Below are 25,427 nucleotides of genomic sequence, written 5' to 3'. Positions count from 1 at the left end.
ATAACACACACAGTCTGAGGAGGAGACACCAGCACATCCACGATGGAGGAAAACACACACGCCATGTTATCCCCATTAATCACAATTAGGAATGAGGGTCTTAATAAAGTGAATTTTACATAAAATGCTATTTTTATATAAAAACCTATTTAAAATATATTTTTCTAATTAATACAGTTTATAAATTTACAAAATATCATAAATCCTTAAAAAAACTACATAAATGTAGAGTAAAAACATTAATAAATGACACATTTTGTAACAAAAAGTCCTTTTGTTGGCTGTGTTCTCTGGAGAGCCCAAACAGCACGAGTGTCGTCCCCAAACGAACAGCACATAAGAGTTCAACAAAACACTTTATACTCAATATCTCATGATGAATGTGTTCACATTATATTTGTGAAAGATTCTTCATCTTAATGATTTGTTTGTAAGATGATCTCTCTTCCTCTGTTTGTCTCTTTCTAGTCTTTATAACTGTGGCATTACAGATGTTTCTTCTTTAACTCAGTCTTTGACAAACACAAAAGCTCTGCAGTTTCTAAAACAGCTTGATCTGAGTGTTAATATGATTGGAGACTCAAAGCAGAAGCTCATTGATGTGCTACGAGACTCAAACTGTAAACTGAGGTGAGTAAACTTCACTTTGTGATATTAAAGAGATTCATTTACCTCTGATATGTGAACAAATATATACTTTCAGATATTAGTGAAAAGAGTTGATCAAATGATCATCAAGCTTTATTTCAAAGGGTTTGTGTCAGAATGAAATGTAAAGTTGATCAAAATGTTGAACACAAAGGAGGAAAGAGAAGAAAAGCAGACTGTCACAGCTTTCTACAGCAACAGCTGCTTTATTAATGAGATCAGTAATAGTGAATCATTAGAGTTTGAAATAGATTTGTTCAGATTGTAGGAAAACGCTGGTAAAATCAGAGCAGATTCAGCTTCAGCTCACAGTCGTCCAACATCACATGATCAATGTCTCTGTCTCTTGTGTGTTTTTACTTTGACAAGCAACACGTCACATTACTTTACACTTACTTTCTGTAAGAGATAATGTAGCTCCAGCCGCTTGTTATCACAGAATAAACCCGACAGGGTGATCAGGACTTGTGTCCTCCTGAAGAGACTTATTCTGTGATAACATCCGGCTGCATCTGCATTATCACACTTATTATATGCTTTCTTGACACACAAATGAAGAATTAGACACAATTTAGAGTCAGCAACAACTTTGATTACAGGATTTTAATGTAACTTGAAATGTAATTTTAATTTAACTTTTTACTGTGATTGAAATGTAGTAACTAAGCAGTACTTTGTTCCACTGAACTCTGATTATATTCTCTTCTGTTTAATATTAGAATATAGGAAGAGTTCAATCACCGAAAGCTGATGAATGCTGTATCTCATAAAGTGAAGTGATCTTGAGAGGAGCAGTAAACATCAGCTGAAGATCCACAGAAGAGCTCCACTACTGTGTCTATGAGGAGAAATAAATGTGTGATAAATGTGTAAATGTGATCCATACAGGTGAAGAGACTCAGACTTTACAATCAAATAATGCAGCATGTGTGTTAGAAACATGATATTGACTGATTAATGTTGCTTTAGTATTCAAGCAGATGATCATTGTGTTTAATGTAAAGCTGGAACAGAGGAGGAAGAAGCTCAGATGAGTCTGTCTGGCTCTTCGGTTTAATAATATTTCTATTAAACTCATTCATAATTATTCAAATGTTTAAATGTGATTGTCAAGTGCAGCTCTTAAATGTGTCAAAAGATATAAAGCAAATCTACAATGTGTGAAATGTCCACGTTACTTAAAACATTCAGTGACTGCATCATATGCATCTGTAAGGAGCAAACTGTGCACTGAAAAAAGTGATTTTGGAGAGTTGTCAATATAATCTGTGGAAACCATATAAAATGTACATGGTTATTGCAGCCAGCCAACGAATTCTAAAGTATGGGGTAAATTCTACATATGCTACCCATTCATCAACAGTAAGAACCATCACATAGAAAAATGCAGTAAAATATACCCCCAAACCGTGAGTTTTTTTGCTTTAAATTGCGCATGCGTCAGCCCGCGTTTTTGATTGAGTGTGCACTCATATAAACACTGAAGCAGTGTTAAAAGTAACACTGAAGCAGAGTTGAAGTTAATGAGATAATTAAGAAATTAATTGGGTCATGATTGACCATTATTGAAGACATCTGATGCCAGAGATGTATATTAACGAAGTAGAACTACTTCACTGCTGTACTTAAGTACTAAAAGGCGGTATCTGTACTTCTCCTACTTCCACTTTTACTTCAGTACATATTTTCGCTGAGTTTAATACTTTTACTCCGATATTTTTTATGTGCTGCATCGTTACTCGTTACAATTATAATAATGTTACGAATCATTCCATTACAAACCACTGCCAGAACTGTAGATGGCAGGTTTGATGAAGCTGGCACATCATTGAGCGAATCAAGCGAGACTGCGCGTGCTGACTGAACTGCTGTGAAGAGAGAGATGAACACCGAGCCGAGCCAGATAATGACTCGTTCACGAGTCAAGAACAGGTTGCATCGGTTCTCGAATGACCAGTAACGTTAGTTCTTTCTGACAGTTCGATTCAATAAACCAGTTGAAGAAAACAGTTCACCGATTCTTTTGCGCTCGATTCAATGACATCATTGGCGTTGACTGCACCTGGGCTCATAACATTAACACAGAATCAGTTCAGAATCAATCACCAAAAGAATCAGTTCGGTTCCAGACGCTCTGTGTGTCGGTTTGCTTCACGCTAAATCACACATGCGCAGTATCATCAGCTCCTCGGTTCACGAATCGGACGCGTCTGACAGAAACGGTTCTTGACTCGTGAACGAGTCATTATCTGGCTCGGCTCGGTGTTCATCTTCAGTTCTCTCTTCACAGCAGTTCAGTCAGTGTACTGTTTGAGTCAATGAATTACTCCAGGATATTGGTTTTTTTTTTAACTCAGAGGGAGTGTCAGACACATTAAACAAGTTAACAGCTTAATTCATTTGTGGATTAATGCGTATTGGAGACGCGAACCGTTTAAAACGATTCAGTTCGATTTGGTGAACTGTTTCAAAAAGATCTGGTTACATCGAATGATTCGTTCGCGAACCGGATATCACAAACTGCTTTGTTTTTAACTGTCTTACAACAGACACGGAAGAGAAGACAATGCTTAATAAAGTCATAGTTTTTGCTATTTTTGGACCAAAATGTATTTTCGATGCTTCAAAAAATTCTAAATGACCCTCTGATGTCTTATGGGTTTGAAACAACATGAGGGTAAGTTATTAATGACATAATTTTGCAAATTGGGCTAACTCTAGTAACCGTTTTTTGTTTACAAGAAGTTACAGTCAAAGGAATTGTGATTGTCCTTTAGGTTAATCATTTGAAATAGTAAAAACAATATCAATCAATCAATCACCTTTATTTATATAGTGCTTTAAACAAAATAGATTGCGCCAAAGCACTGAACAACATTCATTTGGAAAACAGTGTCTCAATAATGCAAAATGATAGTTAAAGGCAGTTCATCATTGAATTCATTGATGTCATCTCTGTTCAGTTGAAATGGTGTCTGTTTTAATTTGCAATCAAGTCAACGATATCGCTGTAGATGAAGTGACCCCAACTAAGCAAGCCAGAGGCGACAGCGGCAAGGAACCGAAACTCTATCGGTGACAGAATGGAGAAAAAAACCTTGGGAGAAACCAGGCTCAGTTGGGGTCAGTTCTCCTCTGACCAGACGAAACCAGTAGTTCAATTCCAGGCTGCAGCAAAGTCAGATTGTGCAGAAGAATCATCTGTTTCCTGTGGTCTTGTCCTGGTGCTCCTCTGAGACAAGGTCTTTACAGAGGATCTGTATCTGGGGCTCTAGTTGTCCTGGTCTCCGCTGTCTTTCAGGGCAGTAGAGGTCCTTTCTAGGTGCTGATCCACCATCTGGTCTGGATACGTACTGGATCCGGGTGACTGCAGTGACCCTCTGATCTGGACACAGACTGGATCTGGTGGCCACGGTGACCTCGGAACAAGAGAGAAACAGACAAATATTGGCGTAGATGCCATTCTTCTAATGATGTAGAAAGTACGGTGTTATGTGAAGTGTTCCGGTTCCAGTTTACCTAATTAATGCAGCCTAAAAATCCTTTAACGGATTTGGATATTAAAAGCATATTAGTATGTTATGTGTATGCCAGGTTAAAGAGATGGGTCTTTAATCTAGATTTAAACTGCAAGAGTGTGTCTGCCTCCCGAACAATGTTAGGTAGGTTATTCCAGAGTTTAGGCGCCAAATAGGAAAAGGATCTGCCGCCCGCAGTTGATTTTGATATTCTAGGTATTATCAAATATGTTCAAACTTTTGACTACTTTCTTTAATAGCTGCATAACACAATACTTCTACTTTTACTTTCAGTACTTGAGTAGTAAATTTTAAAATAGACTACTTGCAATACTTAAGTACAAAAAATGTTGAATACTTTAGTACTTCTACTTAAGTGTGGTGCTTAAAGAGCACTTCAACTTCTACTCAAGTCACTTTTTTGATAGAGCACTTGTACTTTTACTCAAGTATGGGTCTCTAGTACTTTATACATCTCTGTCTGATGCTAACAAGCAGACTCACCAAACTAGAAAATCACAATTTGTGTGTTACCATTATAGTGGTCAATGTTTCCTTTATTTGGGTTCTTGAACCTTCAGATGTTTACTTTAGACCTTGTGGGGCTGTGTTAACAGAATGATAACAGACAGACCAGCGCAAAGACAATCATGAATCAATTGTTCATTTATTAGCACGCCGAGGTGCGTCGGAAGAGGCGGCGGTGTGGCTCTTGTTTTTAGGAACAATTTTAAATTACGGGCACTGTTTGCAGGGACTTTTTCCACTTTCGAACTGCAATGTGTATTTGTAGAATCTGTTATGTCACCATTGGTTTGTGTACTGATCTATAGGCCCCCTAAGCCTGACAAAGACTTTATAACTGAATTCTCTGACTTTCTTTCTCATTTTTTGTCACTGTATGATCGTCTCCTTATACTTGGTGACTTTAATATTCATGTTTGCTGTCCAGATAGACCTATGGTTAGCGAATTCTCTGGTGTAATAGAGGCCTTTGGCCTTACGCAACATATAGATAAAGCTACTCATAAACTGGGACATACACTTGATTTAATTTTATCATATGGTTTTAATGTCGATAATATTGTGATTGAGGAGGCCACTTTCTCTGATCATAAGCCTATTACATTTGACATCACCCTTTTTAGTTCCCAGCAAACTGTCAGAGTTCAGGATCATTACTGTCGCCAGATACATTCTCATACTGCAACTCAGTTTTCTGATAGTTTTTTGAGTGGTAATGTTGCATCTATTATTGCAACAGAGGCATCGCTCTCCTCTAGTCCGGATGAATTAGTCACCCTTTTTCACTCATCTTGCTCTTCCATACTTGACTCTGTAGCACCTTTCACATACACTCGCTCCAAACTAAAATCTCATTACTGGTTAGATGAGAATACACGCTCTCTTAGGCAGGCCTGTCGTAAAGCTGAAAGGAAATGGAAAAAGGATCATCTCAATGTTTCTTTTCAAATTTTTAAATCTGCATTAGCTTCTTTTCAGGCAGCAGCAAAAATAGCCAGAGCAAAGCACCTCTCTGATTTGATCAGTAAACACTCAAACAGACCTAAAATTTTATTTAGTACAATAAACTCTGTTATCAACCCCTCAAATTCCCCAGTTGTTGATGTATCTACTGATACCTGTGAGGAATTTCTTAAGTTTTTTACTAATAAAATTGAGAACTTTAGATCAGTGTTTACTCCCACCTCATCTGCTACTCCACCTGGTTGCTCAGGGGTTCTGGCTACTTTTAACCAATTTCAGCCCATCTCTCTCATTGAATTGAGGAATTTAGTATCACATATGAAACCTACTACTTCATCTTTTGATTCTATCCCCTCTTCTATTATAAAGGATGTTTTTGATGTAGTCGGTCCCTCCATTCTGGTCATCTTAAATCTATGTCTTGCATCTGGAACTGTCCCTACATGTTTTAAGCATGCGGTTGTCCAGCCCATGCTCAAAAAACATAATCTCGATGTTAAACTCCTAAATAACTACCGTCCCATTTGCAAGCTTCCTTTTATCTCTAAAATTTTGGAAAAAGCCGTTCTGTCACAGCTGCTCCCCTTTTTGACCACTCACAATATACTAGAACCTTTTCAGTCAGGTTTTAGATCATTTCATAGTACTGAAACCGCTCTGCTCAAAGTAACCAATGATCTTCTCCTTACACTAGATTCAGGTGATAGTGCCATCCTGATATTATTGGATCTTAGTGCCGCCTTCGACACTATCGATCACAACATCCTCCTTACTCGCCTTGATCAGCAGGTGGGCATTAGGGAGACTGCATTACTTTGGTTCCGTTCCTATCTCAATGATAGGACCTTCTCAGTATCTATTGGCAAGTTCTCCTCATCCTCTGCTTCTGTTTTATATGGGGTCCCTCAAGGATCCATCTTGGGTCCTATGCTTTTTAGCCTGTATATGCTCCCACTGGGTGACATCATAAGGAAGCATAACATCTCTTTTCATCTCTATGCAGATGATTCACAGTTGTACTTGCCTCTAAAATCTAGGGATTCCATACAATCTCTTCTGGCCTGTCTCCAAGACATTAAAACTTGGATGGTTGATAACTTTCTCCAGTTAAACAGTGACAAGACAGAGGTGATTGTGTTTGGTCCTCCCAAGGCAAGATGCACTGTGGTACAACATTTAGGTAACTTCACTCCATTTATCAAACCCTATGCTAGAAATTTGGGTGTCATTCTTGACTCAGAACTCTGCCTTGACAAACAGATTAGTTCTGTTGTTAAAAATAGTTTTTACCAGCTCAGAATGATTTCCCGCCTGAAGTCATTCCTATCTTTTAACGATCTTGAGATAGTTATCCATGCCTTAATTACATCACGGCTGGATTATTGCAATTCCCTCTACTTGGGCCTCCCACAATCATCACTTAGACGTCTGCAGTTAGTACAAAATGCAGCAGCGCGTCTTTTAACTGGCACTAGGAGGCGCGAGCACATCACTCCCATTTTGGCATCTTTGCATTGGCTCCCAGTTCCTTTTAGGATTCAGTTTAAAGTTTTATTGTTTGTTTTTAAGGCACTTAATGGGCTCGCCCCGACCTATATCACCGACCTTGTACAACCATACTCGGTTCAAAGGTCACTGAGATCCTCAAACAAAGGGCTCCTGCTTGTGCCGCGCTCACGGCTTAAACAGAGAGGTGACAGAGCCTTTGCAGTTGCTGCCCCACGTTTGTGGAACCAGCTCCCCCAGGATATTAGATCTGCCCCCTCCATTGCTACATTCAAATCCAGGTTAAAAACACATTTTTATTCCTTGGCTTTCCTTGTTCCCTAACCTAGTACCTCTGTTTGTTTTCTGTACTTCTGTGTTGTGTGACGTGATATTGAAGGCTTATTTTTTATTAATGTTTTATATAATTATGATTATTCAATCTATGTGTTTATATTTTGATTGTCTTTTTAGCTATTCATTGTACAGCACTTTGGTCAGTTTTGCGCTGTGTGTAAATGTGCTTTATAAATTAAAATTACTTACTTACTACTTACTAAATGTGTGCTATTGATTGTTGTTTGAACTAATTGTCATGGAATGACCTGAATGCATGAGTTCAGGTTTCTTTAATGTATACATAAATTAAGTGGTGGGGGGGGGGGTAGGAATCCAGCATTTTTTGGCATAATATGACATGTTTTTAAAAGTTAGTTCTACATAATGAAAGAATTATTACGTTTAGACACATAGACATCAGGAATCAGCGTGAGCATCACAACAATGGTGACCATCAAAAAAGCATGTTGTAGCCAATAAAAACTCATCCATTGCTCCCATCATGCATTGCGGCATGAATAAATTATAAGCTGAACTGTCTTTTTAACTTTTTAATAACTAATTTTTTTGTTTTGCTGAGATATGTTTTACCTAATTTTAATGAGTAAGTAGCTGTTGAATATATACATAAGTGTGAGGTATTGTTACCCAATTTATGCAAGCATTTAATAGCTTTTTACTTCAGATAGTTTATACTCAATATATGGGATTAAATCTACCCCAAGTCGATGCAAATTGTTACCTCACATTTATTGGGTAAATTCTATAGATTAGTTTTTACAGTGTGGGATCGCCAACATTACTGGGTAATAACTGTAAACAGTAATAACAACAACAACCTTTATTTATAAAGCACATTTAACACAACAAAAATTGATCCAAAGTGCTGTACATAGCATAGCAGGACTACACTAGAGTTGCAATAATCTAATCATGATGTTACAAAAGCATTAATTGCAACTTCTAAGTCTTTGCTTGAAAGAATATTCTTCAGCTTTGCAATAGATCTTAAATGGAAAAAGCTTCCTCTAATAACCACACTAATCTGTTTATCAAAGAGTAGTTAAGAGTCAAAGATCACTCCAAGGTTTTTGATTTGTTTGCATACATTTGTTGAGAGAGGACCTAAACTGTGTTTTTAGAGCAGGAGAGGAATCTGCCGGACAATCGATAATAAAAACCTCTGTTTTATCCTCATTTAACTGCAAAAAATTATTCGTCATCCACCTCTTGACATCATCTACACATTCCAAGAACACATCAAATGAAGCAGTGGTGTCAAGCCTTACTGGAAGGTAAAGCTGAGAATCATCTGCATAACAGTTATATGAAATGTTGTACTTCTGAAAAATGAGGGCAAAGGGCAGCATATAAAGGGAAAACAATAAAGGTCCCAAAATAGATCCCTGGGGCACACCAAACAAAACAGGCGCAGATGACGAGGAACAATTTCCTAAATTTACAGAAAAAAAATCCTCTTTTCTAGGTAGGAAGCAAACCACTTTAGTACAGTGCCCTTGACACCAACCATATATTCTAGTCTTTCCAGAAGAATGTTGTGGTCAATGGTATCAAACGCAGCGCTCAGGTCTAACAAAACCAGCACAACACAAGAGCCTGAATCTAGAGCAAGCAAGATATCATTTGTAACCCTCAACAGAGCTGACTCAGTGCTATGTAATGATCTAAAGCCAGATTGGAACATGTCCAAAATGTTAAAAGAATTCAAATAAAATTGGAGCTGTGAAAAAACTAATTTCTCTAAAAGCTTATAGATGAAAGGCAGTTTAGAGATCGGTCAATAGTTACTGCACATTTCTGGAGCAAGTTGAGGTTTTTTCAACATAGGTTGTACAATTGCATGTTTAAAACTAGCTGGAACGAAACCTTTGGCAAAAGAACTGTTTATGAGAGCAGTTACCATATGACTAATGGTAGAAAAAACATCCTTAAAAAGACGAGCTGAGATAATATCTAGCTTAGAACCATAACACTTCATAGTGGAGATTATATCAGATAGTATTGTGTTATTCTTTGGTATTACTCAATACAAATGTGTTATTCTATGTTATTTACTTAATGTGGTATTATCTTACTTATAATATTATGCATAACTATGAAAGAAAAAAGTTTTAAAGTGAAGTGACATTCAGCCAAGTATGGTGACCCATACTCAGAATTTGTGCTCTGCATTTAACCCATCCGAAATGCACACACACAGAGAAGTGAACACACACACACACACTGTGAACACACACCCAGAGCAGTGGGCAGCCATTTATGCTGCAGCGCCCGGGGAGCAGTTGGGGGTTCGATGCCTTGCTCAAGGGCAACTAAGTCGTGGTATTGAAGGTGGAGAGAGAACTGTACATGCACTCCCCCCACCCACAATTCCTGCCGGCCCGAGACTAGAACCCACAACCCTTCGATTGGGAGTCCAACCCTCTAACCATTAGGCCACGACTTTCCCAATATAAAGCAATATACTGATCAATATGCTGAGTTATTCCCAAATACTGGATGTCATGAAGAGGGTCAGGTGTATAAAAACCCTCCCATAGGGCAGTACTAGTAGTATTGAACAGGATTGGACATATAAAAGACCTCCCACTGGGAGGTCCAGGTAATATTCCACTAAGTTTTATCTGTGAACTAAACTGACCTCTGAAATGCACCTGTGAACTAAACTAACCCTGTGATTTCGAAGTGCTGACATCAGTAGTAAACATACTTAGGGGGGGGGGGTCTCACGTGACCATAGCCATCCAATAGGGAGAGATTGTTTAATTGTTGATTTGGCCGAATTCCACCATTAAGAAAAATATAGTGATAAGGGGTGGCAAACTTGGCAGGCAATGCCAATTAAAAACCAGAACTACCAAATAAGGTATATAGATAAGGGCAGACAGAAGATTCAGATGCGGTGCCCGGCATCTCGGCTTTGTTGCTTTGAGCAATAAAGTCTATATTCTGACACCTGAGACACAACACTAGCTGATTAGGACAGGTTTAAAGTTAGACAGGCAACTCATAGGACAAGGCAATTGCAAGTGACATGGTTCGGATGGAACAATAGAGCTTCTAATATCTTTTTTTTTTTGAGTGAAATGTTTAAAAAAATCTTCACAAAGCTCAGTAGAGGCCTCAGATGAAATATTCATGGTCGGATTTAGAATAGAGTCAATCATTTCAAACAGGACTTTTGGACGCTTAGCGTTGTCAGAAATTTTGATAGTTTGATAGTTTGATAGTTGAAAAGACTTGATTTTAAAATGTCAAATATTTTTTTCCACTTTTGCTCTGCATTTTTTTAGACACTCTTTCCTGAAAGCGTGGGTGACATCATTTAACCACAGTTGGCCAGCACCCCTCATCTTTTTTCGCTTAAGCGGAGCAACAGTGTCCATAGATATAGAGGATGCTTTATAAAATATCTCAGTCAAGCATTCAGTATCTGTTTCGTTTAGAAAATCATTATTAAAATGTGAAGAAAACAATTTTAAGAATGTTCAGAAAACAAATTAGCAGTATTTGAGTGAATAGCTCGAGAGAGACATGAAGGCTGAGGGCAAATAGAAGATTGTAGAAAGCACTCAGATTTAAACGTAATTAGATAATGGTCAGACAAACACGCATCAATAACCTCCAGAATTGAAATTAAAACCCCACGAGACTTTACCAAATCTAGTGTGTGAACCAAATTGTGAGTTGGACCACATACAGATTGTACAAAGTTCAAAGACCCTAAAATATTTACAAATTCTTTGACCAACGTTCTAGAATGGCAGCAGAGATGAATGTTAAAATCCCCAAGAATCAATAGTCTATCAGCCCGAGTAACCAGATCAGAGAGAAAATCAGAAAATTGTTGAATAAAATGCTTATTGCATTTAGGGGGTCTGTAAATCAGAGCACATAGCATAGGACCATTTAAATCAACCTTCAGTAACTGGACTTCAAAACTGGAAAAGGTGTCCGTAGGCACGGAATTACATTTGAAACAGTTTTTAAAAATTGTTGCAACTCCACCACCATGTCCAGAAGCCCGTGGAGAACTGAAAAAGGCACAGCCAGGAGGAGCTATTTCGGTAAGAGGCAACAAGTCACCCTGTTTCAACCAGGTCTCAGTCACAAATAAAAAATCTAAGAAGTGAGATCAATCAGTTAAAATAAAAGCATTCAAGCATTCAAACCTTGCATTCACTAAGGCCATCTTTAAAGTAGCAGGGCAAACAGAATGCCGAGATGTGAGAGGCGCGTGTTTGAGCAAACAAATGTTTTCAAGATTGACACTCTGACACTTACCATTTGATCTGATGGAAGAGTGGCGATGTGGCGATCAGATGACCGGGATGGGAAAATTATCCTGAGTCACAGTCAAAGTCCTCACAAGGGGCTCACGGATTTATAAGAATAAAGAACTACATTTATCAGATAATCAGAATATAAATAATAAGCGCTAAACATCTCATAAGGAAACTAATCTTAGTGTTAGCCTAAAATGTTAGCAGACAGCAGCAGCATTAATGTTTCATTTATTTTCTATATAATCATTTAGATGCTCGTGACAGTATCTAGTTTGTTCAGTCGATGTTTTCTCTTGCATTAAGACATGAATCATCTTTTACACACCGCTCAGCTCCTCTGACGCGGATCATTCTGGTTCAGTTTCTAATGTAATGTGTGCGCTCCTGCGAGAACATTTGCTGAACAGAGACCCCTGTCACAGTTTTCACTAGGTCACTGATTTCAGCACAACAGGGGTCAAGGGTCATTCTACAGAAACCTCCAATTTTGGTATGACAAGATGTCTTAAAATGCATTTAACATTTAAACTTAGATCACATTATTATATATGTCAACAGTAGTAACAATAAACTCAAAGTTATTGGTATAATTACTCTCTGACATAAAAAAATTGTGTGTGAGCTGTGGTCTTAATGTGGGAAAACAAGCCCTGTGTCTCAATGTTCATACTATCCATCCTGAATAGTATGTGAGATTAGAATAAGTGTGTCCCAAAGTATGCTGAAAAGAGTATGACAAAAGTCCCCAAATGATCTACAATTTCAAGTCGATTTTTGAAATGTGGATCTGTGCACACTCCAATGACTAAAATTGCCCACAATCAGTTGCTAAACAAATTGGACACCAATTTGTTTCCAAATTTTGGAGAGCATTTTGTCTGAATTTGACTGAATTATTTGTACCAGATATAATATTGGATATTTTTTTACTAGTGAGTGCAGGACACTGGTCGTTTATGTAAGTGAGGACAGCAAAATAAAGTAAACTGTCACATATTATGCACAAAAACTCTTCATACAGTGGAAAAGTGATTATTCAGACACTTTGACCTGAGCGTGTTTTTTCCTGAATTGCTAATGCAACATTTCTACAGCACTGACAAAATCAAGCATTGCTTGGTAAATGATCAACAAAGTATTGATAGTTGTGTAACTATTGTCATACTAACAGTGTTGGTTGATTGTAATCCATTACTTATCTTTCTATCATAGTTATCTGACACAGTTCAACTCTGAGTTCTTGTTATATTTTATTTTACAGTGAAGACTATGAAAAAAAAACTGAAACATTGTGTAAACAGCACCAATAAATAAATAGAATGAACAAACTAAACACTTTCAAACAGGGTCCACTATTATTAAACCTTTGTTTAATATGTTTTCTTTTTTTTTTTGTTTTTTTTTTTGTTATAGTTATCTTTATAGTTGTGTTTTTATGTTCATCCAATTTTTTTCTGGTGTCTGTGATGAATAGAAAGTTCAGATGAACAGCATTTATCTAAAACAGAAACCTTTTGTAACATTATAAATGTGTTTATCATCACTTTTGATCAATTTAATGCATCCTTACTAAATAAAAGAATTAATTTCTATCAACCCTCCCCGCCTCCAAAAAATAAATTAATAAAAATTATACAGACTCCAAACTTTTGAGTGGTGTAGTGTATAATAATTTCAGATAAATGCTTTCTATTCATCAAATAATCCTGAAAAATGTATTCTATTGTTTTAAATATAAATAATAATATTAATAATAATTGTTTCTTGAGCAGCAAATCAGCATATTAGAATGATTTATGAAGCACAAATAGAAAACAGTTGTTTTAAGTAGTAAAAATATTTCTCAATATTACTTATTTTCTGTATTTTGGATCAAATAAATGCAGATGAGCTGACGAGACTTCTGTTCAGAAAGGTTTGACTGGTATTTTAAGAAACTAGGATAGTTACGTTTCTTTCATGAACCTTTTCTGAGATGTACTGTAAAGACTAGACTGAGTTAGAACACAGTTTGCTCGTTATATTAATAAATCACTAATTCACATACTCCGTATCAATGAATTTAATCTTAATCAGTTATTATGTAAGATGCAGTTGTGGTCTCCATCAGTTTAACCAAAATGTTAAGGCCTTGAGTTGATACAGTGTGTTTCATCTGGACCCCATGACTAAAAGTTTATGTTTTTATAAATGAACAAGAAGCTATTCAGTGTTAAACTGAGACAGTGAAGTGAAATTCTTGACTTTTAAAATCACACCACATTCAACCTTCAAACCTCAGATAAACCAGCTCAGAACATGGTGACAAATGCTAATTATTCATTTAAAATTATTATGTTTCTAGACATGATCAGGTGAGGCACATTTATTAATGAGGAACACCATTAACTGTGATGCATATGTGTTGTGTAAGGTGTCATCAGCAACTCTTTAAATGTATTTCTTATAGTAGTTTTAAGTCAGTTTACCGGTCTAGAGTTAATTATTCCACATACCACCATTACAAATGTAAGATTTTAGCCAGCTAGTTACCAGAGCACTCCTGTAGTGATTATTTCAAACTCTCTAACCACTAAGCACAAAACTTCCCTCGAATACTCATGTAGTGATTATTGTCACCAACAGAGGTCACTGTGAGCTTCATTAATCACTTTTTCACCAGGAAGAACTGAACCGATGACAGCAGAGCGCTATTATCATCAATTATCAAAAGAGACACAGTTATCTCATTCAAGAGAGTAACATACTGCCTGCATCTACTTTATAACTCTTTCTTTATAATATTTCTGTGAGTCCTGTTGTTTTAACAGATTATTTGTCACGGCGCAGTAGAGGGTGCCTGGGAAGAAACAGGGTCTGGCTCCAAATAAAGGGGAAAAAACTATTTTTAATAAACAAAAACCAACAAGGCAAAACAAAACAGGTTCAAACTCGGTGACGGCTAATCAACATCACATACATCAAAAGAAACATACTTGCACTCAAAATACAACTCGCAGTTCACAAACAATTAATTCAGGCAGCCAGAGGGGTGAGTGAGATGAGAAAGTATAGTCTGTGACAATGTGTAACAGCTGTGTGTGTGTGAGTACGTGACCAGGTGTGTGGAGTTTGGGGTAAATGAGTCCGGGAGAATGGGAAACTGCTCCCTCTGGTGGTGAGAGGGAGAAACACCGGGTCCGGACTCATGATATTATTAAACTAAGAAAATGGTCTTAGTGAAAGATAGTAGATGCTTAGAAGTCGCATTAGATTAAATGTGTTTGGAGTTTGATGAGGAGATGAAAATAATTTTTATAATTTTAACTAAATATGCCAAAAGTGAAATTGATGGGGACACTTTAATGAACCCAACTGAGACTACGGTAGTTTAAATATTCCCAAAAATGAAAGATCAAGTTAAATTCATAAGATTACAAGAACCTGAAGACTGAGATGGCCAGCAAGACACAGACACCACGAGTAAGTTACTACTCTTCATGTTTAAAAAGAATGTAGACACCTTTACTAGCAACTTTGATCATTATTTAATGTGTTGTACTGAAGAACTTAGAGATTTTAACATTTCTTCTGGTTGATATTGTTATTACAAAGCAACTATCATTGCATTTATATTTTGGATGGGGATGCTGGGAAACTAGGTGTGGTAATCTTGCTCAGGTGTCTGCGTATGGTTTTTATCTTTGTAAATCATTGCTGTTTGTATCATACTAACATGCACCATTCTGCAAACCTTTTCTGTAGGTCTTCATATTGATATTTCACCTGGATCAATCTCAACACAACAAATTTTATCAGCTACCAACATTTCCAGTAGCAAAGAAGAGAGGAGATTTTTTCTTTGACAGGACAAAGCAAACAAAAATAATTCAATGTCTGTTTGATTAGATGTGCACATATACACAGTGATTTAGAAATGCAGTAAGTTGATAATTTTATGATGAGGGTAAAAGTGTTTTCTCTGTTTTCAGTCCTTTTACCAAATACCAGTTCTTGAGAGAAAAGACTGCAAAGTATGTGCTTAAAAACAAATTAAAAAAGAGAAAGATGACTTATGATTGATGCTAGGGAAGTCTTGGCCTAGTGGTTAGAGAGTTTGACTCATAACCCTAGGGTTGTGGGTTTGAGTCTCGCGCCGGTACGCCGCAGCATAAATGATGCTCACTGCTCCGGGTGTGTGTTCACAGTGTGTGTGTGTGTGTGTTCACTGCTGTGCGTGTGTTAAGAGTCTGTGTGTGTGCACTTCAGATGGGTTAAATGCAGAGCACAAATTCAGAGTATGGGTCAGCATACTTGGCTGAATGTCACGTCACTTTTCACTTTTTTCACTTTCATGCTGAAGAAATAAATGAAATCTGTAGCAGGTTCAGCAAAGTAAGAAAACAGATCACTTCACCATCAGACCTGAGACACTAAAAATATGACAAACATTGTAGAGGTAAGTTTAACAAATTAGGTGACACTTTAATATTTAAATTTTTACTATCTTGTGCATGTTTCATGTATGTTTTTTTTTTTCTTTTTTTATTCAATTTCTGTCACCTGATGCCCTTTAGAAATGAAGGTGGCTTAACATTTTCATCCTCTTTATTATATGTGGGAAAACTGAAATGTATTTATTTTGTGACATATACACACTGCAAAGTCAAATTTTAGAATATTAAACTCAAAAGTTGTTAACCATGAGCTTCTGCATGAAGATTAAAGCTTTTAAGACACACATCCAGCTGATAAACATGATCCAGTTATTAAAGTGACTTATGAAATCATATCAACATAGAGATTCTGTGGTTTGAGCCAGACTACAAGCCACTAACTGATTCACAATAAATCTCATTAATATTCTTAGTTTATTCAACAAATATCTGACGTAAAATTGCACTCGTTTACATGCAAATATCCAGTTGTTACGAACAGCAAAGACCTGAAAAACTCCCGTCTGCTGCTGGTGTGAGGAGCTCATACAGTGATTTGGATCATGAATGTTTATTTGTAAAGCTCTTGTTCTTGTAAAGTTCTTCCTGTGGCTCATTTTCTGTTCATCTGATGGCAGCATAAGTCTCTGTATCATTATGATCCTGAAAGAACATATTTTCTCTATCAATGCTATTATTATTATTAGTAGTAGTACATGATCTTCATTTATCTGAGATTCAGATTCAGAACTACATTTCAGCCGTATATAGATGAGAGAAGCTGCTGTGATTTTCTCTGAATAGAACTGAACAGCAGTCAGTGATGAAGAACAAGAGAATTAGCTGCTATCTTCTTACATTGAGCCATTTAACTGGCTTTTTATAGCAAAACATATTATACAATGTTTAAAAAGAGAGCAAATGCATTAGTAACGTCATGAATGCATAATTTAAATAAGGACTAGTGTGTCTCGAATAGATTGATTTTCCTCCATCTGTTTTTGTCATTAAGTATCTTTATGGTTAGCTGTTGTTTTTGTCATTTATTCACTTTATGCCTCAGGCTTGAACTGTGACCTGCACTTGTTGTCAGACCAGACAGACAAGAACAGGTTAGATTTCATTGTAAAGTGAACAACGACTTCTTCCTGGTTCCATTGTAGCAACATGGAAAGAAACGTCTACATGATGAACCCTCAAAATACAGGTATCATATCTCTTAAAGTTTGTGATGTGAAACTTAATTGTGAGGTGCAACATTAAATAATGTTGTATTATTTAATGTATAAGTTAGTTAATGTATAAATGTAATGGTGGTATGAGCAGCAGTTTCACTTTCATCTTCTGTCACAGACCTAAAGTAAATAAGTGTAAAACAAAATGTGTTCAGTGTTTAGTGTTTTTGGTTTATGTTCACTTGACTTGATGCTGGAGCAGAAACATGCAGAACTGCGGAATAAACTCTGAATGTAGAGATAAAAGTTCCACATCATGTGATTCAACATTTCAAATCGAGTCACCTTTATATATTTATATAGCACTTTAACAATACAGATAGTGTCGAAGCTGCTTTACAGAATTAAACAGGAAAATAGAGTAGATGCAAAAGTACAATAATTTAATACATTTAAATGTAATGGCATTCTTTCATTCATTTGGATAATTGAGTTCAATCTGTTTATGTAATCCAGAGTGTGTCTTATTTCTGTCACACGAGTGTCATCAGAGTGTGTTTGTTCAGTGATTCACAGCAACAGCTTCATGATTCAAGCTACTGCAGTTAAACAGAAAACTGAACAACAAACAGCAGGCACAAAAACTACAGAACAGTGATGGACGAATGAACAGAGACTGTGTTACTGTTTGAAAATCACTAACATCTCTTACAGGATGATGAACAGACAGACGTCAAGAGTCTGAGGACTAAAGAAAGAGAACAGAATATCAACATGTCAACCTCAGAAACCACAGGTAAAAATTATTCTAAAAGAACATCTTCATTCAATTCTGTCAATAAAAATGTAATTTCTTGAAGCACTTTATTTACATTCAGAAGCAGTGAACTTTTTTTAATCAGTTAACTCTTTTGAAGTGAGTTTTTAGCAAAAATATATTTTAAAAACCTAATATAACTTTCTTGCCATGAAAATAGCCACAGAAGCTGGCATGGAATTAAACACAAACAAACACATTTGCATATTTAATTAAAATTATCCAAATTATTTTCATCTCAACAAATTTTAAACATATTTATTCTGATGTGACTTGTAGTCATCTCAGACTGTCACTTAGACCAGTTCTGCAGTTTTAATCATTTGTTCAAAGATGTTTTCTGTTGGGTGATGAAGGTCCTTTGTTTCATACAGTGGTCGTCCACAATCCTCCTCGTAGGAGAAGACGAAGCAAAGAACAACCTCCTCTGAGTAAGTCTTTATACATGAAGTTATGTGCGGAAAATATAAACTGTTTATCCCCATCAAAACACAAATGATTAAATGAAAAAAAAATCTTCTGCTGCTGGATTCTGGTTATTTTGATCTGTGATGCTGGATTAAGAACAAGATCCTGGCATCATAACTTGTTCCATATCACATGTGTTATTGTATAATATGAGGATTGATTGTGGACACTGAATGTCTGATCTGACTCTTTACAGTGAGGATTGTTCTTCTGGGTTCGAGTGTGTCTGAAAACAGTCTGGTGGGGAACTTCATCTTAGGACGAGCAGCGTTTGACAGTGAAGCTCCTCCAGATGTTGTAGAGAGAGTCGGAGGAAGACTGAAGGACAGAGATGTGATGATCATCAACAGTCCTCAGCTGCTCCAGACGAACATCTCAGATCATCAGATCACACACACTGTGAGAGAGTGTGTGCATCTGTCTGATCCAGGACCTCATGTGATCCTTCTGCTCCTCAAACATGAGCCGTGTTCAGCAGAAGATCAGGAGCGTGTGGAGAAGGTGCTGCTCTCTTTCTCTGAGCAGGTTTATCAACACACCATGGTGCTCACAACACAAGAGACCACAGAAACCAGTGACGTCCTACAGAACATCATTCAGAAGTGTGCAAACAGACACTTCAGTCTTCAGAGGAGCAGCTCTCCAGATGATCTCCTGCAGATGTTTGAGGACATTGTGAAGATGAACGATGGACGACACATGGTTTGTGCTGAAGCTTCACAGTATTATTTTATTATATTTATATTCATATATTCTTCATTCACATATAATTACTGCATTAATAAATTCAGATAATTATTGTATTAAATTCATGATTAAATTATTTAATTATATATATGTAAGAAAGATCAGATTACTTAAGTCTGTTTAAATCTATATTGACACCGAATAACAGAAATGAATTATTGCTTGTAATAATTATAATAATAATTGTACTAATATTTTAACATTTTATTTTTACACAGGGAGAAAACAAGGACATTGAATCAGCAGAAAATATACAGAATCTATTTCACAGACTTCATCTTGAAGACAGAAAGCACAATAAACTGAGAGCCGCAGATGTTCTTCAGATAACTGAGCATTCATTACAGTCTCATGAGTCTTGTGCTGAAGAAGAGATGATTCAGACTTTCCTACAGAAACTACTGATGATGAACTACAGAGCAAGATACATCACAACTAAACAGACCAATAAACACCAAACAGACAGTGACTCATCTGAAGATGAGGGTAATATTTTTGCTGAAATGATTGTGTCTATCATAAGAATGAGTCAGTCTGCTCTCATTCACCCGATGGATGTCCAGATGGCTGTGTTTCATCGTGCTGATGTTCTCCTGAAGCAGCTGATGGTCACTAAACTGTCCCAGTGTCAGTTCGCTGTTCCTCTGCTTGTTCCTGATCCAGACACACGACAGATTGAGTTTCCTCTCTGGACATTCAGACAAATCCACAAGAGCTGGAAGACCAGAAACACCAGCAATGAGATCATCAGTCAAACCCAGCCCATCTACAGAGCACAAACTCCAATGGTGTTCTTCTTCAGGTTCGGCTCTGTGTCTTCATCCAAGTCTCAGCTGATGAACTGTCTGATCAATGAGAGACACGACACGTTCTTCCACAGAAACTGTCCCGGCAGCAGCAGATCCAGAGTCCTGATGGACGGAGTGGTGGAGATCTCCTGGTTCTGTCCATCTGGAAGAGACACAGATAAATACAGTGAGTGTGTAGCGTTCTGTAATCTACACGGAGATGCAGGAGAACATGAGAAACAGCTGGAGATCCTCACAGACATGAGCTCAGTCAATGTTGTTCTTCTGCCACGACTCCACAGGAATGATAGACACCCTGCAAAGATACAAAACCTGTACAAGGACTCAAAGCCACTCATTTGTCTCTTTACTGAGGATGAATCTTCTGTAACTGAGTCAAAGAAAGGAAAATACAAGATCGGTCTGAAATACAGAAATCAGTCAGAAGTATCTGAAGAACTCAGAAGAGCTATAAATGATTGTGTCTCAGAATCATCTCACACTTTCAGACTTGAAGACGTGTCCAAACACTCAGATGTCAGAGTAGATGAGGAAGATGATGATGACTGCAGGAGAGGAAGAGCAGCAGCACAGAAGATGATGAGTTTACTGGAGAAGAAAGATCTGACGATAGTCAAAGAATCATTTCTTCCTCATCAGGGGAAACTGTGGCATCAGTGGAGTCAGAAGAACAGAGAACTACATCAACCTCGAGCAGATGAAGGAGAAATGGAGATGAAGAGAATCCGTCAACAGCAGCATGAATTAGACATCAGTGAGTTTATGAAGATCTTTATTAGAGAAATGAACTCAGATGTTGTCACAAAGATGTTTCTCCTTCAATGGCTCAGAATCCTCCTGGATGAACATACATCAGCAGAACTTTCTGCTCTTCATCACAAATATGATGAAAAGGTATCAGCACTTTTAAAACTAAGACATAATTATACATCTGAAGAACTCCGAGCTGCACAAACAGAACTTGAGAGAATATCTGAGGATCTTCAAGCTGCAGTCTTTGGTGTGGAGCACATCATGAGGGAGATGGCTCAGATCTATGAATCATGTTCATCTGTGAAGAGAAACAAGAAAGACCTGCAGGTTCACTTCTCTTCTCTCCCGAGTCTGGCAGCACAGATGATGATCTCTGGATCTCCACTGGAGCTGATGGATGGAGATGCTGCTCATGTTCCTGTGATCTGGATCTCTGCTGTTCTAGATCAACTCGTCCAGAAACTGGGAGACCAGCGAGTCTTTGTGCTGTCAGTTTTAGGGTTTCGAGGCTCTGGGAAATCCACCATGATGAACGCCATGTTTGGACTCCAGTCTGCTGTCAGTGCTGGAAGATCAACCAGAGGAGCTTTCATGCAGCTGATCAGAGTCTCAGACCAGATGAAAACACAGATGAACACTGACTATATTCTGGTTGTTGATACTGAGGGTCTTCATGCTCCGGAACTGTCTGTAAGATCAGGAAGACATCATGACAATGAACTGGCCACATTTGTTGTAGGTCTTGCAGATCTGACACTGATCAACATCTTTGGAGAAAACCCATCTGAGATGCAGGAGATTCTTCAGATTGTTGTTCAGGCCTTCATGAGGATGAAGAAGGTCAGACTGAATCCCAGCTGTGTGTTTGTGCATCAGAACGTCTCAGACATCACAGCTGGAGAGAGAAACATGGAGGGAAGGAGACGACTGCCGGAGAAACTGGATGAGATGACAAGACTCGCTGCTGAAGAGGAAGTCTGTGATTCTGAGTGTTTCAGTGACGTCATTAGATGTGATGTTCAGAGAGATGTGAAGTATTTCGCTCAGTTCTGGGAGGGAAGTCCACCGATGGCTCCACCAAACCCGTGCTACTGTGAGAACATCCAAGAACTGAAGAAGACTATTATATCTCATGCCTCAAAATCAGATGGAGCGATGCTGAGAGATTTAAACTATCGTATTAATGATCTCTGGGAGGCTTTACTGAATGAACGATTTGTCTTCAGTTTTAGAAACTCTCTGGAGATCTCAGCTTACAGGAAACTGGAGACAGAATACAGGAAGTGGACCTGGAGTCTTCACAGAGCCATGATGGAGACTGAGAACAAACTACACAACATGATAGAGAATGAAGTGATTCATGAGATTGAAGAAACTGATCTTCACAGAGAAGTGAAGAAGACAAGTGAAGAAGTGGAGAAATCAATGTCTGAATTCTTTGAGAAAGACACAAATGCAGATATACTGATTCAGTGGAAAACATCATTTGAAACTAAAATCAGAGAGCTTCAGGAAAACATTGTGAGAGAAACACAGAGAAGATTAAATGAGATTCTTCAGCAGCGAGACCTGAAGAAAGAGATTGATGCTCTGAGAACACATCATGAAAACACTCTGTTTGAAAAGAGCAAAGAACTTGCCTTAAAACTCAGACACAGAACAAATGATGAAGAAACACTGAAGAAAGAGTTGATTTGTTTTGGAAACAGAGTGTGAAGATCATAAGAGACACTTCTGCATTCAGAGACATTGACTTAATGAGAGATGTGAGAAAGATCCTCAGTGACGGCTATGGAAGTGTTCCTGTAGATCACTGGAGAGAGAACAGGGATATTTTCACTGTTACAAGTTATTCAGATTATGTACAGTTGAAGAAACCCAGTGGATTTGGCAGAAATGCCATCAGATCAGTTAAAGGGATGTTGGGTTATGGTCTGTCTGTAGAGGATGAAGCCCAAATAAGATCATTAGTCTCAGATGTTGTTCAGCAGACAGACCGAATGATTCAGTCTTTTAACATCTCAAAGATGGGCTACAACATCAGCTGCATTCATCAACTCATAGACTACATCAGAGCAAGAATAACACAACATGAAGAAGAATCAGTGAAATATGTGTTCAAGAATGAGTTCTTCAGGGATTTGGTTCTGTCCATCTGTGAGAGAGCAAACAAGATGATCACTGACCAACACAGACGGTTCAGAGAAAACCATGATCCTGTAATATATGTTCAGAAGAAGACAGAGGAGTACTATAGTATTTTCCTGAAATACTGTCATGAAGTTGCGTCAGCTCACAATTTTTGGTGAGATCATCTGTCAGAAACTGAAAGATCCCATTGAGCAGAGCATCTATAAGAGAACTGCCAGAGATATAGCAGATTAGATCAAACTGTGAATCACTGAGAGGAAACAGATCACATCTGGAGAAACACATCCTGAAGAGACTGGCAGAAGAGGAGGACTTCAACAAATACATGAACTACATTAGTAATCCCACAGAACACTTCAGGAGATTCATCAGAGATGAAGTCAGTCAGTACATCACTGATCAGTTCAGTCTCAGTGTTTTACCCAAGATGAAGGAGAACATTATACTCCTGAAGCAGAAGATCATGAGAGCAGCTCATCAATCTACTGAACGTGTTCACGAGAACAGAGGAGATGTTAGTTTGTGTTTGAAGAGTTTCACACAGCAGCTCTCAGATGAGCAGATCTTCTCTGAGGAACATTCAGACTCATCTAAAGATCAAGAAGATCAGATTTCAAATACAGACCAGGATTCAAGACCAGATTCACTCCCACAAATATCAGTCAAATGAGCAAAGATATTAATGACTGATGATATATGATGAGTACAGAGCCCCGCACATGACATGCAAGAAAAAAAAAAAATTAAATATAAATTTATAAATCGAGTGAACGAAATAAGAAATCAAGGGAACACAATAGTAATTGTGTGCACGTTTTAGTACATTGAGTGAACGAATTAGTAAATTGTGCATACTAATTAGCCTAATATTTGGTCCTGCATGTCAAGTGCGGGGCTCCGTAGATGAGTGAAACAAAATCAAGTGTCTCAGACCTGTACATCTGATTTATATCCAAATCCAGTGTAAAATTTTGTATGAAATAATGCATCTCTGCGAGGACAATACTTTTATATTAAAAAAAGAATTGTTCTGTGGTTTTTACAGTGATGGGAAATTTTTGACCATAGTAATTAAGATTCACTAACAGCTTGTGCCAATGCAAAACATCTTTTGGTGTTAAACCGGTTGTGTCATGATTTTACTAAAGACACACAGTGATGATTTAGCACAGAAGAGACATGGACAGAGTTATGTTTGTGCCTGACCTTATTGAATATGCATTTGTAGGAGTTTACCTTGCAGACGTGAAATTTATGGGAAGAGAGTATTCAAATGAATCATGCAACGTTTTACTAAAGTTTGCGCTCATCAAATTACAAGTAGAACTGGAAGAATTGTTGTTTTTTCCATTATTGATGAATAGTCAAAGTCTGTCCGTCATGTTAACATTTCTCCAGTAGATGTCAGTGAAGCAGAACTGAAGTGTGAACTGATCTCACATGAGCAGCTGAAGGATTCGTGTCACACACATTTATTAATTCAGCTGAAGATCAGTGATGTGCTTGTCAGATGTTCTCTGCAGGATTCAGTCCTGACTCACTTCTGTGCTCAGGTATCTGTGCTAACAAGAGTGCTTAAAGACGGGATAAAATATAAAAAAAAGACAAGTGTATAGAACTAACATTTTCAGAACTTAAATGAGAATGTTAGCAAACTGTATTTTTTATGTATTTCTGTGATTCTGTCTTCAGTGTCACATGATCATCAGAAATCATGATAATATGATGATTTACTGCTCAAAAAACATTTCTGATTATTATCAATGTTGAACACAGTTTCGCTGCTCAATATTTCTGTGGAAACTGATAGATTTTATTTTTCAGGATTCACAGAAGAATAGAAAGTTCAAAAGAACAGTCTTTATTTAAAACAATAATCTTTTGTAACATTATAAATGTCTTTTGATTGATTTATTGCATCTATGTTGAAATTCTTTCAAACATCACTGTGAAGGTGTGCAGTGTATTTCTTCACTCTCTTCAGACACAAAGGCACTGATAAACCTTCATCTGATTGGACTGAAAATCCCCGTCTTTGTTCAGATTGTGTGTGCAGCTGTGACAGAACTATATTTACTCTGGTGTTCTTGAAATAGTCAGTATCGTGACTGATGAGAGGGACCTGAAGACATCGGCTCCTTCGTGAGCTTCCACACATCTACAGATCTGATGCTCTTCTGAACGTTTCTGTAGAGTTTTACTGAGCTGAATTCCCCTTAAACGCTCCGTCATCTTCACTAGCCACGAGTCCTGATGTTTGATTCATCTCCTTCACGTCACTCCTGCACAATCACAGCTTTGTTTATC

General features: G+C 37.5%; 1 protein-coding gene and 1 long non-coding RNA gene across 2 annotated transcripts in view; both read left to right on the top strand.

Moving 5' to 3' along the window:
• LOC113039374 (uncharacterized) overlaps positions 1 to 1,543 on the top strand; it is a 2,011-nt gene extending 468 nt beyond the window's left edge. Inside the window, exons 2-3 of the long non-coding RNA XR_003274960.1 lie at positions 469 to 630; positions 1,368 to 1,543. This is a non-coding gene — a long non-coding RNA (uncharacterized LOC113039374). The remainder of the gene's footprint in view (positions 1 to 468; positions 631 to 1,367) is intronic.
• A 15,780-nt stretch (positions 1,544 to 17,323) lies between these two features.
• LOC113040737 (GTPase IMAP family member 5-like) lies at positions 17,324 to 19,455 on the top strand. Its single transcript, XM_026198997.1, has 4 exons — positions 17,324 to 17,407; positions 18,090 to 18,171; positions 18,567 to 18,623; positions 18,857 to 19,455. Exons 2-4 carry the CDS (start codon positions 18,150 to 18,152, stop codon positions 19,453 to 19,455), a joined length of 678 nt encoding a protein of 225 aa, XP_026054782.1. The 5' UTR covers positions 17,324 to 17,407; positions 18,090 to 18,149.
• Positions 19,456 to 25,427: the final 5,972 nt, after the last annotated feature.

The sequence above is a fragment of the Carassius auratus genome, chromosome 22, assembly GCF_003368295.1.
Source record: "Carassius auratus strain Wakin chromosome 22, ASM336829v1, whole genome shotgun sequence".
In the NCBI taxonomy this organism is placed as follows: Eukaryota; Metazoa; Chordata; class Actinopteri; order Cypriniformes; family Cyprinidae; genus Carassius; species Carassius auratus.
This window is presented reverse-complemented; position numbering and strand designations above follow the sequence as displayed.